Genomic DNA, 18,512 nt, shown 5'->3' with positions numbered 1-18,512 from the left:
TGTGTCTATCTTAATTGTTAAATAGACATGTGTGTGCGCTCATATATATGTTAATTCGCAAAGCTAACATTAGACACTGCAACTGCATTTTCTTCTCAAAGTTACCATGAAAACCCTCTACTTTGTATAGACCCATCTGTTTTTCTAATAGCAATAGAGGATGATATGTTAGAAATATACTTGAAGGACACATAGGAAAAGCCCTAGAGTGCTTCTTCAAACACCTGTGTGACCCTCCAACAAATCACTTAACCTCTCTGACCTTCGACTTTTTTCACCTAAAAAATGGGGAGGGACTTCCTTGGTGGCACAGTGGTTGAGAATCTGCCCGCCAACGCAGGGGACACGGGTTCAAGCCTTGGTCTGGGAAGATCCCACATGCCACAGAGCAACTAAGTCCGTGCACCACAGCTACTGAGCCTGCACTCTAGAACCCACGAGCCACAACTACTGAAGCCCACGTGCCACAAATACTGAGCCCACGAGCCACAACTACTGAAGCCTGTGCCGCTAGAGCCCGTGCTCTGCAACAAGAGAAGCCACTGCAATGAGAAGCCCGCGCACCGCAACGAACAGTAGCTCCCGCTCACCGCAACTAGAGAAAGCCCGCGTGCAGCAACAAAGACCCAATGCGGCCAAAAAATTTTTTTAAATAAACAAATAAAAATAAATAAATAAAATAAAAAATGGAGATATACCCACTTTACAGAACTGTGATGAGAATTAAATAGTAATGGCTACAAAATTCTCAGGGTACTTTTTGGCACTTTTTGGTATTTTTGAGATAAAATCTCAAAATATGTTTGTTAGTCAGTTGAGAAGTTTAACTGCAAATTGGATGGGAGACGGGGTGCTGAGCACGAGGAAGAAATGAAGACTAAGGAATCAGTGGTCTGAGCCTGTGTACTAGACACAAAATGGGTGAGCCAGAAAGAAGAATCCAGCTCAATTAGGTCAAGAGGGGATCTGGTGGCGCTGAGTTAGGACAAGGTAATGAGATGTATCTTATGGATATGAACATAAAGCCAAATAGATCACAAGGTCTTCTGGGCTACAGACTTGAAGAACTTGGTACAGTGTGTCAAACACAAAGTTCCATGATCGAGTCTGTGAATGCTTTCAAAAGCATGGGAAACTTTAAAAATAAATCAATATGTTATACGCAAGGGTACTTCTCTATACTTTCAACCTTTCCCATTTCCCTAGATTTGCAACCCTACACACATTACTATTAGTAAAACTCACGTGTGTGTTTACACTGACAACTGATTTCAACAAGCATCTATTATATGTCAAGCACTGTGTAGCGAAGTCTGATAGTGATGGTGGGAGAAATGGTGCACAAAGAAAATAACAGACTTTGTCTTTCAGGATCTCATAGTTTAAGGATAAAGAGGGTTGTCTGAATAATACAACACAGACCCTGAGAATGTGGGTAATAGAAGAAGTGCAAAATACAATGGGAGTTTAGGGGCGACTCATTCTATTGATAATTAGGAAGAAGAAAATCAAGAAAACATCATATAGAATGGGAAATCTTAACTGATATTTCAGGGAGGCAGAGGAAAGGGTTTTTGGGGCTGAGGGAAGTGTCGGGTATGATAAGTAATTCTGGGTCAGTGAACTGACAACCCAGGGCAAAACTGTGCTAGGAAGAAGTGTTGAATCTCTAACTGTGGAGGACATGCTGGATTAAGGAGACAGATTTATTCTGAATCCAGTGGGGAGCCTTCAGAGGTTCCTAAATAGAAGAGTGATGTCCTGATTTGAGAGCAGATACAAGCAAGTCATACTGGCAACAGGAAAGAATGGAACAAGGGAAATGAGATGTGAGATTTTTACAACTGTATACAGGTGGGTAGGTAGTATGGGACTGAGGGAAAGGAGAGGAGGAACCTGTGAAAGATTCAGAAAGAATTTTACAGGATTTGATCTGGGGTCAGGTACAAAGGAAAAAAATTTAAGATGCCTGAGGTTCTGAATTTGAATGACTGTGGCTAATACCTTCTACGGAGAGAAGGAACGCAGGAAGAGGGACCAGTTTTCAGGGAAGGCTAAAGTAAGAAAAGTAATTCTGATTGGGAAATGTTGAAGGCAGATAGAAAGGAAACACCAGCCCAGGGTATGTGCAGGGCTGACCTTGTGTCTGACCTGGCAGGGTCCCCTTCCACAGGTGGCCCCACCTGAGATGGAGTAGGAGGCACCCGGGGGGCATGCACGTCGAGATGTTCAGCCTGGTCCGCAGTTCTATGTAAGGACTGTGGCTCTGAAGAAAGCTAACCGCTAGAACCAAAGATCTGGGTTTCCTCACAACACAACTCTACAGAGGAAGCAAGTTAAGGAAGTAGAGAAAAGAATGGAGAGTAGATTCAAGGATAATTCAAAGCCTTTTTTTAAAAAAATTTTTATTTATTTATTTTTGGCTGCATTGGGTCTTCATTGCTGCGTGCGGGCTTTCTCTAGTTGCGGCGAGCGGGGGCTACTCTTCGCTGCGGTGCGTGGGCTTCTCATTGTGGTGGCTTCTCTTGTTGCGGAGCATAGGCTCTAGGCATGTGGGCTTCAGTAGTTGTGGCACGCAGGCTCAGTAGTTGTGGCTCGTGGGCTCAGTAGTCGTGCCACGTGGGCTCAGTAGTTGTGGCACACGGGCTTAGTTGCTCCGTGGCATGTGGGATCTTCCCGGACCAGGGCTTGAACCCGTGTCCCCTGCATTGGCAGGCGGATTCTTAACCACTGCACCACCAGGGAAGTCCTCAAAGCCTTTCTTTAATAGAAAAGGAAATCTGTCTTCTTGTGAACTCCGACTCCTGGATGTTCACTGAAGTGTGTCTAAGAGAGTGTCCTGCACTTTGTTTCTCGGTATCCGCTCCACTTCCACCCTGAGCCATGGGAACTAGAAGACTGACAACTACATTTGCCCAAACTGTGCTTCATCTCGGCTTTGCCAGCGGTGGGCGGGGGGGGGGTCGGGCATCATCTTGCCTTGGCTGGCTGCAGGCGTGTCAGCAGCTCGGGGCAGACACATTTCTCCCCCCCAGTGCCAGCTGGGGTGGGTGCCCTGGAGCTCTGGGTGATGCCACCTTCTCCCTTTGCTCTTTTGGGCTTTATAACACTTTTTGTCAACAATTCCCTGTGCTAAACCCTCTGCTGTTTAAGACGCCTGGGGTGGTCTTGGATATGGAGACTGAATGATACTTACCCCGGATAACACGTAGGGAAGACGTAAGGCTAGACGTGACCTTAGCAACGCTTTACAATTGACTGTACAGAGGATGGGAACAATTGTTTCCATTTTAAAAAGAAAAGCAACATCCTAAACCAATGTAACCAGATTCCAAGTTTCCTTATAGTGGCTATGAAACTCCAAGTCATTTCAATGAATTCCCTTAAGAACAAACTGATTTAACGGAGTTAAAATGGAAAGGTTCCAGAAATTCCTTTTAGTAAAAGGTAAAAAATATTAACAAACAGAAACCTCGGTTAAATCGAGTCGAGAGACCAGAATGGGGAGCTCACGTGCCCTGTGATCACGGCAGAGCCCAACAGGAAAGAGAAAGACCCCTCTTCCTTCCTGGCCAGGCCTCAGCTGGCCGACAGCCATGGACTCCTTGTTTACTATAACCCTCCCAACTTCCTTGTGTCCTCTATAAAAGCGTTCTCCTTCCCTTGATGTGAGGGACTTGTACTGGCTCGCCATGGTTGCAGACCCCGAACTGCAATTCTCTGCTGATGCTGAATAAACCCATTTTTGCTGGGGACAATCTGGCCGTCTATTTGTTTCAGGTCAACAAAAGAAACTTAGAAGAGGGCCAGGTTGCACCACAGAAGAGACCACTGCACTTTCCTGCCTCAGACCAAGATCCAGACTAAGCTGGGTGACTCCCAGACACGCTGGCTAATTAACTGCTGAGATGGACAACGTAGGCCCAAAGGGGTAACAGTAACCGAACATGAAATAGTTATTAATTAAAAGAGTGACTATTGTAATTAAAATTACCCACCGTATAGAGCGTTAGCCATGTGTCTAGCACTGTACATAGCACTGAACATATTTATTTAATCCTCAAAATATCCTATGAGGCTGGTGCCATTATTATCCCCACCTTATCCCCAGATGAAGAAACCAGGGTTTAGAGAAGTTAAGTGATTTGTCCAAGGTCACACAAGAAGAAGTGATAGAACGTGAATAATCTGTAATTTTAGAGAATGTACACTTTCTAAAGGAAGAAGGAATATGGAGAAAAACAAAGCCTGATGGACTGGATAAACTGGCCTCAAATTATCATTAAGTCAAGACTAAGGCATTCTACATTCCAATTTTGGGGTGTAAAGAAATGTTTTTTGAGAGAGCTCTTCAAAGCTCGAATGCTATGTGAATTGTACAAAATATACAAAATTGCCTCTCACCAAAAATGTCAAGAATCTGCTATTTTAGAATAATCAATGTTATTTCCTCTCCGATTGGCCTGGAAGAACTCTCTAAGGCAACGTTTCAACGACAAAGAGATTGTTCCTGAATGTGGCTGGAGAAAAGCCATCAACCGCAGGAGGAAGGGAAATATAGTGTTCTTTCCCTGAAGAATAAAAAAGTACTAAAATCTTCGCAGGCAGTACTATCTATTACGAGAGGTGCTGACGGGAAATACAGATGGAGTCTAGAGAGGAAAAGGGACCGAATCTAAGGTGACCTAATTCTGTGATGGTTTTATGGACTGAACACTGCCATTCAGAGATTCAAAGTCATTTTCATCCTCATTCATACAGTGAATATAACTAGACATCCCCAAACAGGTAATTACATGAGTGTGTGTTGTCACAGGTGAGACAGTGGTTATCTGAGCGGGTTGAGAAGAGCTGAGTGATGTGACAGGAAAGCGGAAAGTGAGTGGCAAAGAATACATGAGTAATAAGAGAGAATCAGTGACTATTTCAGAGCATCAGGAAGCCAGAATAACATTGACTTAACAGCATTTTCTAGTTCGCAAAATACTTTAATTCCATTTGATCCTCATTTATGAGCTATGTCTTATGATTTTTCTGAATATTACAGATAAAGAAAATGAGCTTCACAGCAGCTAAAAGGTTTCCCAGGGTCTCAGAGCTTTTGACCACTGAGGCTGGGGTCCCTAACCCCAGACCTGATACTTTCTGTCCTCTGAAGCCATGCCTGTCAATGTAAATGAAGAATCTGAGAAAAAACCATGTTGATTGATGAGACGTGGGTGTCAAGCAATGTAAATACATCAGGATCTTTAACAAGTGTTCTGAGTGTTGGGAAGAAGAGTTAAATCATAAGAAATGGCCATGTACCTTACTACTGACAGCCCAGCTCCGATGTAATTGAGCAGTGGTTTTGACACCTCTTCTGCATCCATTCCAAACCAGCCAAACCTGGAAATTGAAAGAGTCATATCAAAGTAGATATTGTTGAATATGTGTTCATCACAGTGTTTAAGGCCATGGACTCGGGGTCAGATTCCTGGATTGAAATCCTAGGTCTCTTACCTACTACCTGTGACTTGGATAAGTTAACTATCTTTATTGTGCCTCAATTTCCCATGTTTAAAGCTGGGACAATTATACCTATAATTATACCTCACGTACATGTTTCTTAAGATTAAATGAGCTAGTATATGTAAAAGTACTTGTCTAAAAGAAAAGTCCCTTTCTCATTAAGACTAAGGAAGAAGGAAGAAAAAATAGATTAAGTGGATAATCGAATGCTGATGAGTTGACTGCCACTTTGTATAATACTTGAAATAGACTTCAATAACTGCTTGGTTAAAGATCCCTGCTCTTTGGCATCCTTTTAAATTCTTTTTTTTTTTTTTTTTCCATGCCTTGAGGTTGTAGTGATTATCACCAACGATCGCTGTGAACCACCCAGGGCCAGAGAAAGGAGGCAAGGACAGGAAAAAGAAAACAGCACTTGTAAAAAGCAGGGCGGGGATGAGGAAAGGACAGGAAAGAATGTACTGGAAGTTAGTTGGCTTTGTTATAACTGAGGTTGTTGTAGTGCTTTGAGCGGGAAGAGGAGCCCGGAAAGCAAGGTTAGAGTAAAAGCCCCCTTTCTATTTAGTTTCCCAAACTCAACTTGAATGTTCATCTTAATGCTGAGTGAGGGTGGTGCAGTCCAAAAGGATCTTCTCAGATGATAAGGCTGTTCCCAGGTTGCACCGGACAACAGGGCAGCTTCCGCCAGCTACGGCGATGGAGCACTTGACACGTGGCCAGTGCAGCCGAGGAACTCGATGCTTAACTTTATCACATTTTAATTAATTTAAATTTAAATACACATGGCCACATGTGGCTTGCGGTGACCCTATCTGGAGAGCTCAGCTCTAGAGCTGGGGGTTGGCAAACTTTCCCTTAAAGGGCCAGAGGGTAAATATTTTAGGCTTTGCGGGCTGGGTGGCCTCTTGCAACTACTCACCTCTACCATTATAGGGAACAAGCAGTCACAGACACTCCTTAAACGGATGTGTTTGGCTGTGTTCCAATAGCACTTTATTTACAAAAGTGGCTGGGAAGCTGGACCAGGGTTTGCTGACACTGGCTCAGACCCTGGAGGGAAGAATGTGGGCTTTAGAACCAGCAGGCCTGGGTTCGAATCTGGCCGATTAGTTCTGTGAACTTCAGCAAGTTCCTCATCTTCTTTGTGTGTCAGTTCTCTTATAAGATAGCACTTACCTCATATAGTTGTGAAAATGAGATGGGAATAATGTGTATAATATGTCCAGCAAATTGCCACACATAGAAAGGGAACATAAATATCAGTGTCCTTTCTCTCTCCCTACTTTGTTCCCTAGAGACAATTCTTTACTTTATCTTGATCAGAGTGTTAGATCACTTCTTTAGAACTTAAGGGAAATGGTAATTCAAGGTAGCATATGTTATGTGTATGCCTTACCAGTGGTGACCTCTGTGAGGGTAGGAACCAAGCATTATTCCTCTCAGCTAGTCCCATTCTTAGCACTGGCCTTACACAGAGTGTGAGTGCAGAGAATCATAGTTGAAACACTTTGCTTTGTGTTACCTTGAGCTTGCCCAGCCGATTAAGGTATTAAATGATCCCCAGATTAAGATTCCAAGGCCCAAACCGATGGTTTTGATAATTGGGACAACCGCAATGTTTCCTGTAGATGAAATATACAGAAGAAAGGTGTTATTTCCAATACAGAAAACATGTTTATCAATTGAATTAATTTTTATTTTAATTTCAACTGAAGCTCATGGGAGGGTTCCCTTTTCTCCACATCTTCGCCAGCATTTATTGTTTGCAGGTTTTTTGATGATGGCCATTCTGACTGGTGTGAGGTGATACCTCATTGTAGTTTTGATTTGCATTTACAATAGCCATGGAAGTAACCTAAATGTCCATCAACAGAGGAATGGATAAAGAAGATGTGGTACGTGTATACAGTGGAATATTACTCAGCCATAAAAAGGAATGAAATAATGTCATTTGCACCAACGTGAATGGGCCTAGAGATGATCATACTAAGTGAAGTAAGTCATACAAAGACAAATATCATATGATATTGCTTACATGTGGAATCTAAAAGAAGGCTACAAATAAACTTATCTACAAAACAGAAATAGAGTTACAGATGTAGAAAATAAATTTATGGTTATCAGGGGGTAAGGGGGGGTGGAGGGATAAATTGGAAGATTGGGATTGACACATACACACTACTATATATAAAATAGATAACTAATAAGGACATACTGTATAGCATACGGAACTCTACTCAATACTCTGCAATGACCTATATGGGAAAAGAATCTTAAAAAAGAGTGGTTATATGTATATGTATAACTGATTCACTTTGCTGTACAGCAGAAACTAACACAACATTGTAAATCAACTACACCCCAATAAAAATTAAAAAAAAAAAACAAAATAAAGATTTAATAAAAATGAAAAAAAAAAGCTTATGGGATTTGGACAAACTTAGTAAAGTGCAATTCATCATTTTAAAAATAAAACAGCCACATGTTTTGGCATTTAAACTCATGATTATGACTGCTAAAAGAGCCAGGCTTGGGGCAAAGTCCTACAGAGAAAATGTTGAATTAGCTCCTTGCCTAACTGCACCAATGCTCTTCATCCTTAGCATAGGTCTCTGTTTTGTGTCTTTTTGCAGAAGCCGGTCAATGATAAAATCGTTAGTGATCATCCCCTCCGACTCGAACCAGGGCCAACCACAGGCAGATGCCCCTGTGCCAGTGCGGCCCCAGACTTGGCTCTCCCGTGCTCACCAACTTGTCTTCTGGATTCCTGCACCCAGTGCTTCGTGCTCAGGACTAAATTCATGGTTGCTCTTTCCAGTTCTTGATTGGCTGTCTGGTCTCAGTCAATCTCCTCTGGAAAGGTTCCCTCTCTTGGTTTCCAAGATCTCTCCATCTCCCAGTTCCCTCCTGTTTCTCTCTTTCTCGGGCTGCTCTTTCTCATCACACCTTCTGGATTTAGATGCCCTCTGAATATTTTCCCTAGAACGCCCCCTCTTCTTGCTATATTCTTCTTTGCGTACTTGACTAGTGTCATAGTTTCAGCTATCAGCTAGAGTCACATGCTCCCAGTGCTAGTCTGGACCTTCTCCAGAGTTTTAGTGCGAATAAGAAATTTCCGGGGCTTCCCTGGTGGCTCAGTGGTTAAGAATCCGCCTGCCGATGCAGGGGACACAGGTTCGAGCCCTGGTCCGGGAAGATCCCACGTGCCGTGGAGCAGCTAAGCCCGTGCACCACAACTACTGAGCCTGTGCTCTAGAGCCCGCGAACCACAACTACTGAGCCCGCGTGCCTAGAGCCCGTGCTCCGCAACAAGAGAAGCCACCACAATGAGAAGCCCGTGCACCACAACGAAGAGTAGGCCCCGCTCGCCGCAACTAGAGAAAGCCTGCGTGCAGCAACGAAGACCCAACACAGCCAAAAATAAATAAATAAATAAATTCATTTAAAAAAAGAGAAATTTCCAACACCAGGAACTTTCAGCTCAAAAGGTCCCAGCTGAACTCATTATTTTCCCTTTCAGACACGTTCTTTTCCCTGTTTTTCTCATCCAAGTCAATGACACCATCACTCTCCTAATCACTTATGATAAAATCCCTACATCACCATTGGCTCCTCCCTTTCCTCTGCTCCCCACATCCAATCAGCTACTGTAACCTACAGCATCCCCGTCTGCAGCAGTTCTCAAACTAGACTCTAACCCACCGACTCCCAGTGGGACCTGCTGGGTGAATGTAGATACTATGGCAGTTGTCAAGATCTGCAGGATGAATGGTTGCTTTCTCTGTTCCCCTCTCCCATTAGACATGGCAATCATAAGCATACTAAGGTATAAGTGAGCTATAATAATTACAACTCTAGTGGAAATTTAAAAGTTAACTCTTTTGTCTGCCAACTCATCATCTTCACTAAATCACTTATTTCTGTAGAGATTCAAATTAAGTAGTTACCCAATACATTTTTAACATTTAAATATTTATTTGCTTTTAATCAAATGGCCTCTAGAGAGCCTTGATACTTGGGATTCTCTTTGCTAAAGAGAAGAAAACTCTCCTGGGGTGTATTTATATTAATAGAAGAAAAACATTCCTGATTGGCCAAGCAAAGGTGTGAGTTCTAGTTATATAACTTCAGGCAACAGTGAGAAGGCAACAGAGGGAAGATTTTTGTTTGCTTTTGTTTTTCTGCCGGTGCTTTTGAAATGATAATGTGTCTGTGTTTGTCTACTTTTAAGGACAAGTCCTAGAAATGATAGTAGTAGAAATGACTTTAATAAATATTTTCTGACAAACATAATGGGAAAGAAAGAAAGAAAGACCAGAACACTTAGACTAATATATGAGTTATGCTTGAACAGATAGCGAGTGAAACATTTTTCCTATAATAAATTTATATAATTATATATATAATATATAGTAATAATTTTACTATCACAATTATCTACCAGGAACTAAGAAAGAAATCATTAAAAGGGAAGAGTCAGGAAACGTACCAAAAATATTTATGGAACATATAAATGAAACAAACTAAATTGTTCATTTAGTTTCCTTCTATTATGAACCAGATTTATTTTGATCATAGCATAAAACGATTAAAGAATAAATTATATCAAATATTACCTGTTGCCCAAATGCAGCCCCCAACCATTGCAAAAGGCCAAAACTTAGGGCAATGTAATATCAGATTGACCACCAAGGCAACCAACCATATGGCAGCACAAAGTACCCACTGGAGAAACATTCCTGGAAATAAAAAAAAAAAAATTGGTGTCATTGGTTCAAACTGATCTAAGGAAATTAGTGCTTAGGAATATCAATGAATTATTACAGTAATGGTCACAATTTATTGCATGCCTATATGCCAGGCACTTTACATGTTTATTATATTTCTTGTAACTACTATGCATCATAATTAACCCTAATTCAAAGACAGAAAATGAATCTGAGATGAAGCAACTTGTCCAAATAGCTAACAGTTTGTAAAACTGGAATTTAAACTTAACTTGACTCCAAAGCTTGCTCTACACTGTGCATTCCTGCTTAACAGGGATCAAAAGTTTTCTACCAAAGAATGTTGGCAAGACCAAGACCATATATTTTTATTCAGATGCTATACTTAGTGCCATTCCTCACCAAAGACATGGCATTAAGAACTTCACAATAGCATGATAGTAATTTAAACCTTTGGGGATCATATGCGCCACTTTGGGATAAACATAAAGTCCTTTATGGGCATATGTAGGTCTCATGCACTTGGAGTTGAGTGTCTACAATGAGTCAGACATTCCAGACCTGAGAATTAGCCTTCTAGGTCAGGGCTACTCCCCTTCCTATGCTCTGGGCTACCATCTGCCAGTTACTTGAAGGTCACATGGTGATATGAGGTGGATCTGTACTTTTCTGAGGCTTAGAAAGAGGGTTTAGGGATTAAAAGGATACAGAAAACATCGACATTGGAAAAAATACTAAGGTAGTTATAACTCAGTGTAGCACTTTTGACTCTATTGGAAAATTTTGCCTATTTCTATTCAATCTCACAGTGGAGGAGAGGAAAAAAAGGCTGTTAACCTCTAAGACAAAAAAAGTAAGAACACAGAGATGAAAGGGAACTTCGTTTTACAAATGAGAAACTGAGAACAAAAGAGCGGATAAGGTTTGTCTGGGATCACACAGTTCTTGTAGAACACCCAAAAGTCAGGTCCTCTACCCCTTAGTATGTTTTTTGTTATTTTTTTAGTACTTTTCATTCCTGTTCTAACTCCAAAGGGAAGAAGAAGAAAGGCTCTGGAGGGAAAAGATTTGTAACTCTATTGTCTTAGTGGTATAAAGACATAAGAAAAAAGCCTGAGATAAAGTTGAAAAAAAAAAGACATAAATTGGAGTGAAAACACAATGCTTCCCACCAGGCTTTCACCACAACAACCCCAATTCCTCCTCCTGGCTTTAACAGGAAAGGCAGGTAGATAAAAACAACTACTGCTTCTCCTTCCCTAAAATTCACATTACAGTCAGTTCTACCATAATGCGACATGTGTGTTCCTAAACATCACCGCACTGTGTAAAGTCATGTGATAAAACCTGCAGAGCTTAGGGGGAAAATGGGGCTAAGGACACAACACTCAGAAACTTCATCAACAACTTATTAAGAAAAGATAGGAGCCTAAAAAAATGGTAGTGCAGTTTTACACTGGTTAAGTGGTTAAGACATTCACAAATGCTGCAATAAATATGGAACTTTACCTTAAAAAAGATCTGAAGTTGGCTTATTCAAATGGATGTCAGAAGTGTTGTAGCTTGTGAATTATTGGGAAGGTGGTGAATGAGGGTTTGAACACCAGATGTGTATGGGTGTGGTGTAACAGACCTGGTGGTTGTGTGAAGGGGTGTGTGTGAGCGTATTTTGTGCATTACTATGCATCTTTGTTCATCTGGGTGCAGTTTTCTGTGTTCACCTAATGTTTGTCAGAGTCAGAATTGCTCATAGGCAAACACAAATTTCGTGTGATGTGCAAATTGTTTTCTATTATATCAATTGTGTTGGCAATTTGTGTTTGCAAAACAAGTGTTATCAGTAGAGCTAACTTCCTTCTTTTCTAAACATAACAGACATGGCTAAAAAGCTTTCCCCATCCTGGCTTTATGATGAAACACAATCTTAAGGTTATCCTATACTGACTAGCAGTCAGATAACCTGTGGCATAGGCATTGTCAGATGATTTTTTTTAAGCTCTATTCATTTGGCTTCAGGTACAGCAAAATTCATTTTTATAGCCATCATTTATAAAAGACCGAAAAAGTGAACTTCACATTTAAAATTAATTTAAGACTAACAATGAAGGAAACATAACTACCATCGCCAGTCTCATATTTTTTAAGTGGTACAAAGTTTGAGCCAAACAAAAGGATGGCTGCAATAGAGGAGATGAAACCAGTGGTGAGGTCTGTTCCGTTATTGCTCATGGCTCTGGTCCTGCCCGAGAGCAAGCTGGTTCACTTTCAACTTGTTGTACTTTTCAAGAGCTTCTGAAATGAAAGGAATAAAAATGAAACAATTAAAAAGTTGTGAATCTGTGAGCAAATTGTGATCAATACATGATACTTATTGAGTTTTTGAAAAGTATGGTAAGAGTCCTTCTTCCAGATAAAAAGTTAGGACATTATGAAATTATGTATTACATTCACACCCCATGTTCATTCATTCATTTTTTCATTTGTTTTGTCAACAAATATTTTTTGATCACGGACCTACAAAACAAACAGAAAAACAAGCAAAATTTGTCTTCAGAGCTTGAAAACCTAACTTCTTCCAAGACCTGGATACAATTTGTATGATATTGTAAAGAAATTCTTCTGTGTGTGTAGATTGTGTAATGAAGATTTGTGTACCAGGATCCTGTTCAGTTCAATTGGTTGTTGTGACAAGTAAATGACAGAGCATAGGTGAAGACTTTGCGAACTATCAGTGCCTTCTGAGCACAAGCTGTTCTACTATTTAACACGAGCTTAAGGGCACATTTAATTGTATTGTTGCTACATACTCAGGATCCCCTAGAGCTAAAGGCCCTTTTCTTCAACAGTAGCACCACCTCGGTGTGTATTAGTTTAAATAGTTCATGAAATTATATTTGTGACTTTTTAAAAAACTGAACAGATAGAAGAATCTCCTAAAGATCTCTTTAACAATCTCTTGAAGGTGGCCAAGATGGTGGAGAAGGAAGACCCAGAGCCCACCTCCTTCCAAAATCACAACTATTTACAAAGAAACTATCGGTGAAAATGACCTGAAGGCTAGCAGAAAAGATCTTCTACAACTAAAGATATAAAGAAGGAACCACAAGGGGATGGGAGGAGGGGTGAAGACACAGTAGAGTCGAGACCCACACCCATGGGTAGGTGACCACAAACAGTAGGATAATCACAATTGCAGAGATTTCCCCAAGGAGCGAGGGGTCTAAGCCCCACATTGAGCTCCCCAGACCGGGGATCCTGCACAGAGATGAGTCCCCAGAACGTCTAGCTTTGAAGGCCAGCGAGACTTGCATTTGGGAAGACCAGAGGGCTGTAGGAAACAGAGCCTCTGCTCTTAGAGGGCGCACACAAAATCTCACACACTCCAAGACCCAGGGCAGAGGCAGTAATATGAAAGGAGCCTGGGTCAGACCTCTTGCTGATCTTAGAGAGTTGCCTGGAGAGGCAGGAGGCAAGCAATTCTCACCCTGGGGTCACAGATGTTGGCAACAGCCATTTTCAGGAGCTCATGCTGCCGCTAGGACACTGGTGCTAGCAAGCACCATTTTGAAGTCCTCCCACTAGCCTATTGGCACTGGAATCTGGCCTCGCCCAAAGGCCAGTTGTCACCAGTCCTGTGATGCCCGAGGCTAAGCAGCCAGCAATGCAGAGACTAGCCCAACCCACGAGCAAGCAGCAGAAGCCATAGGTAGCCCCCCCCAGTCCCCAGTATCCGCAGAACCTGGTCCTGCCTATCAGCAGGCCAAGACTAGCTCCAGGAACCCCTGGCTTGCAGGACTTGATTCTGCGTTAGGGGGTCATGGATCTAGTGCTAGACCACTAGTACAGCATGTGAGATTTTGCATTCTCTCTTTAAGAGCGGAGTCTCTGTCTCCACACTGGGCTGGCACTAGACACATGACCCCCTGGTGCACTTCAGCCAGCTGCCTCAGGAGCTGGCCTCACCAACCAGTGAGTGGGCACCAGCCTTGGGACAACATGGTCCCCACAGCCAGCCATGCTGGGACTTGGTCCCTTCCACCAGTGGCCAGCAGCCTCTGCACTAGGCAGGGTCTGGCAATCGACTGGGCTGAGGGCCAGGCACACCTACCAGTGTACCCACAGTAGTTGGCCCTAACACAGCAAAAGGGCTCATGCAGCCCATACAAGAAGCACCCCTAGAGAATACATCTCTGGTGACCAGGGGGGAGTGTGCTGCTGGGATGAATAGGATGTCTACTACTTAAGGCCACTTCTCCAAGATCAGAAGATATAACCAGCCTATCTAATACAGAGAAGAACAAAAACAAAGAACCAGAAAAATGAGGTGACAAAGGAATATTTTCAAAATGAAAAAACAAGATAAAACTCCACAAGAAATGCTAAGTGAAGTGAAGATAAGCAATTTACCCAATAAAGAGTTTAGGTAATGATCAGAGAGATGCTCAACGAACTTGGGGAAAGAATGGATGAAACAGTGAGAATTTTAACAATGAGTTAGAAAATACAAAGAAGAACAAAAGAGAGGTGAAGAACACAATAACTGAAATAAAAAAAAACACTAGAAAAAAATAACAGTAGATTAGATGATATAGAGGAAGGGATCATCAAACTGGAAGACAAAAGAGTGGGAATCACCCAAGCCAAACAGAAAAAAGAATAAAAAAAAATAAGGATAGCTTAAGAGACCCCTGGGACAACATCAAACATACTAGCATTCACATGAAGGGGTGTAGGAATGAGAAGGGAGAGAAAAGGGGAAGAAAACATATTTAAAAAAAATAATAGCTGATACACCATACTAACAAACTGAAGAATAAAAACCATATGATCATCTCAAAAGATGCAGAAGAAGCTTGATGATGTCAAAAACATTAAACATCTGGTGGGGATTAAAATGCAGGGTTATTAAAATGTATTCAAAGTTGAGAGATCATCAACTTAAAAAAAATCACACACACATATATATATATATATATATAGGTTGCTATATATAAATTTCATGGTTACCACAAACCAAAAATCTATAATAGATGCACACACAAAAAAAAAATAGAAAGGAATTTAAACATAATACTAAAGGTAGTCATCAAATCACAAGGGAAGAGAGCAAAAGAAAGAAAAAAGGAGCAAAAAAGAACTGAAAAACAATCCCAAAACAATTTTTAAAATGGTAATAAGTACATACCTAATCATCAATTACTTTAAATGTAAATGGACTAAATGCTCCAATCAAAAGACACAGAGTGGCTGAATGGATTAAAAAAACAAGACCCATCTATATGCTGTCTACTAAAAACTCACTTCTGATCTTAAGCCACACCCAGACTGAATGTGAGGGGATGGGAAAAGGAATTCCATGCAAATGGAGGTCAAAAGAAAGCTGGAGTAGCAATACTCAAATCAGATAAAATAGGCTTTAAAATAAAGACTGTAACAAAAGACAAAGGCAGACATTACAGATTGATAAATGGGTCAATACAACAAGAAGATATTGGGTGTAAATACATATGCATCCAACACAGGAGCACCTAAATACATGGGAAGGGACTTTAACACTCCACTTACATCAATCAACAGATCATCCAGACAGAAAATCAATGAGGAAACACAAGCTTTAAATGGCACATTAGGTAAGATGGATTTAGATAAATAGATAATGGAGAGGTGTTTATAGACCATTCCATCCAAAAGCAGAAGAATACACATTCTTTTCAAGTGTGCAATGGAGCATTCTCCAGGATAGATCACATGCTGGGCCACAAAATAAATCACATTAAATTTAAAAAACTGAAATCATATCAAGTATCTTTTCCAACCACAATGCTCTGAGATTGTAGAAATCAACTACAAGTAAAAAATTGCAAAAAACACTAACACCTGGAAGCTAAACAATATGTTACTAAACAACGAATAGGTCACTGAAGAAATTAAGAGGAAATCAAAACATACCTGGAGACCAATGAAAATTAAAACACACGGATCCAAAATCTATGGGATATAGCAAAAGCAGTTCTAAAAGGGAAGTTTATAGCAATACAAACTTACCTCAGGAAACAAGAAAAATCTCAAATAAACAACCTAACCTTAAACCTAAGGGAACTAGAAAAAGAATAAAAAACAAAACCCCAAGTTAGTATAAGGAAAGAAGTCATAAATATCAGAGCAGAAATAAATGAAACAGAGACTAAAAAAAAAAAAACAATCAAGCTAAGATTTGATCACTGAAACTAAGAGCTTGTTCTTTGAAAAGATAAACAAAATCGATAAACCTTTAGTCAGATTCATCACGAAAAAAAGGTCCAAATAAATTAATCAGAAATGAAACAGTAGTTATAACTGATACCACAGAAATACAAAGGATCATAAGATATTACTACAAGCAATTATATACCAATAAAATAAACAAATTAGAAGAAATAGACAAATTTCTAGAAATGTACAATATCCCAAGATTGAATCAAAAAGAAATAGAAAATATGAACAGACCAATTATGAAAATGAAATTTACTCAGTTAAAAAAAAAATTCCAACAAACAAAAATCCAGGACCAGATGGCTTCACAGGTGAATTCTACCAAACATTTAAAAAGAATTAATGCTTATCCTTCTCAAACTATTCCAAAAAATTGCAGAGCAAGGAATGCTCTATACTCTTTCTACGAGGTCAGCATCACTTTGATTTCAAAACCAGACAAAGACATCACAAGAAAAGAAAATTAGAGGCTAACATCCCTGATGAACATGATGCAAAAATACTCAACAAAATATTAGCAAACCGAATTCAACAACACATTAAAAGGATCACATACCCTGATCAAGTAGGATTTATTCTAGGGATGCAGGGATATTTCAATATCTGTATATCAATCAGTGTGATACACCACATAACAAATTGAATAATAAAAACCATATAATCATCTCAACAGATGCAGAAAAAACTTCTGACAAAATTTAATATCCATTTATGGTAAAAACTCTCAACAAAGTGGATAGAGAGGGAACCTACCTCAGCATAATAAAGGCCATATATGACAAACCCACAGCAAAAATCATACTCAATGGTGAAAAGCTGAAAGCATTTCCTCTAAGATCAGGAACAAGACAAGGATGTCCACTCTCATCACTCTTATTGAACACAGTATTGGAAGTCCTAGCCATGGCAATGTGGACAAAAAAAGAAATAAGAGGAATCCAAATTGGAAAGAAAGAAGTAAAACTGTCACTGTTTGCAGATGCCAGGATACTATATATAGAAAATCCTAAAAATGAATCAAAAATCATTAGAACTAGTAAATGAATTCAGTGACGTTGCAGGATACAAAATTAATATACAAAATCTGTTGTATTTCTGTACACTAAGAATGAACTATCAGAGAGAGAAATTAATAAAACAATCCCATTTACAATAGCATCAAAAAGAATAAAATATCTAGGAATAAATCTAACCAAGGAGGTAAAAGACCTGAACTTGGAAAACTATAAGACACTGATGAAATTGAAGATGATACAAACAAGTGGAAAACTATACCATGCTCATAGATCAAAAGAATTAATATCGTTAAAATGACCATACTACCCAAGGCAATCTACAGATTTCCTGCAATTCCCATCAAAACAGCAATGGCATTTTTCACAGAACTAGAACAAATAATTCTAAAATTTGTATGGAAACTCAAAAGACCCCAAATAGACAAAACAATCTTGAGAAAGAAGAAAAAAGCTTGAGTTATTATGCTCCCTGATTTCATACTTCTAAGCTACAGTAGTCAAAACAATATGGTACTGGCACAAAAACAGAAACATAGATCAATGGAAAAGAACAGAGAGCCCAGAAATAAACCTACACACATATGGTCAATTAATCTATGACAAAGGAAGCAAGAATATGCAATGGGGAAAAAGCCTCTTTGATAAACGGTGTTGGGTAAACTGGACAGCTCCATGAAAAAGAGTCAAACTGGACTGCTTTCTCACACCACGTACAAAAATAAACTCAAAATGGATTAAGGACTTAAATGTGAGGCCTGAAACCATAAGATTCCTAGAAGAAAACATAGGCTGTTCACTCTTTGACACTGGCCTCAGCAATATTTTTTTGAATCTGTCTCTCCAGACAAGGGAAACAAAAGCAAAATTAAAAAACAAATGGTGGACTTCCCTGGTGGTGCAGTGGTTAAGAATCCGCCTGTTAACGCAGGGGACACGGGTTCGAGCCCTGGTCCGGGAAGATCCCACATGCCGCGGAGCAACTAAGCCCGTGCGCCACAACTACTGA

General features: G+C 40.2%; 1 protein-coding gene across 5 annotated transcripts in view; it reads right to left on the bottom strand.

Moving 5' to 3' along the window:
• TMEM144 (transmembrane protein 144) overlaps positions 1–18,512 on the bottom strand; it is a 49,283-nt gene that overhangs the window by 22,617 nt on the left and 8,154 nt on the right. For all 5 annotated transcript variants that reach the window (XM_036853240.1, XM_036853238.1, XM_036853243.1 and 2 more), the window contains 4 exons: positions 12,359–12,530; positions 10,128–10,250; positions 7,034–7,133; positions 5,308–5,388 (listed from right to left, as the gene is read on the bottom strand). In XM_036853240.1, coding sequence (XP_036709135.1) covers positions 5,308–5,388; positions 7,034–7,133; positions 10,128–10,250; positions 12,359–12,467 — 413 coding nt within the window. In that variant the 5' untranslated portion in view covers positions 12,468–12,530. The remainder of the gene's footprint in view (positions 1–5,307; positions 5,389–7,033; positions 7,134–10,127; positions 10,251–12,358; positions 12,531–18,512) is intronic.

This window comes from Balaenoptera musculus, chromosome 5 (genome assembly GCF_009873245.2).
Source record: "Balaenoptera musculus isolate JJ_BM4_2016_0621 chromosome 5, mBalMus1.pri.v3, whole genome shotgun sequence".
Lineage (NCBI taxonomy): Eukaryota > Metazoa > Chordata > Mammalia > Artiodactyla > Balaenopteridae > Balaenoptera > Balaenoptera musculus.
The sequence above is the reverse complement of the archived record's forward strand: the minus strand, read 5'-3'. Positions and strand labels throughout refer to the sequence as shown.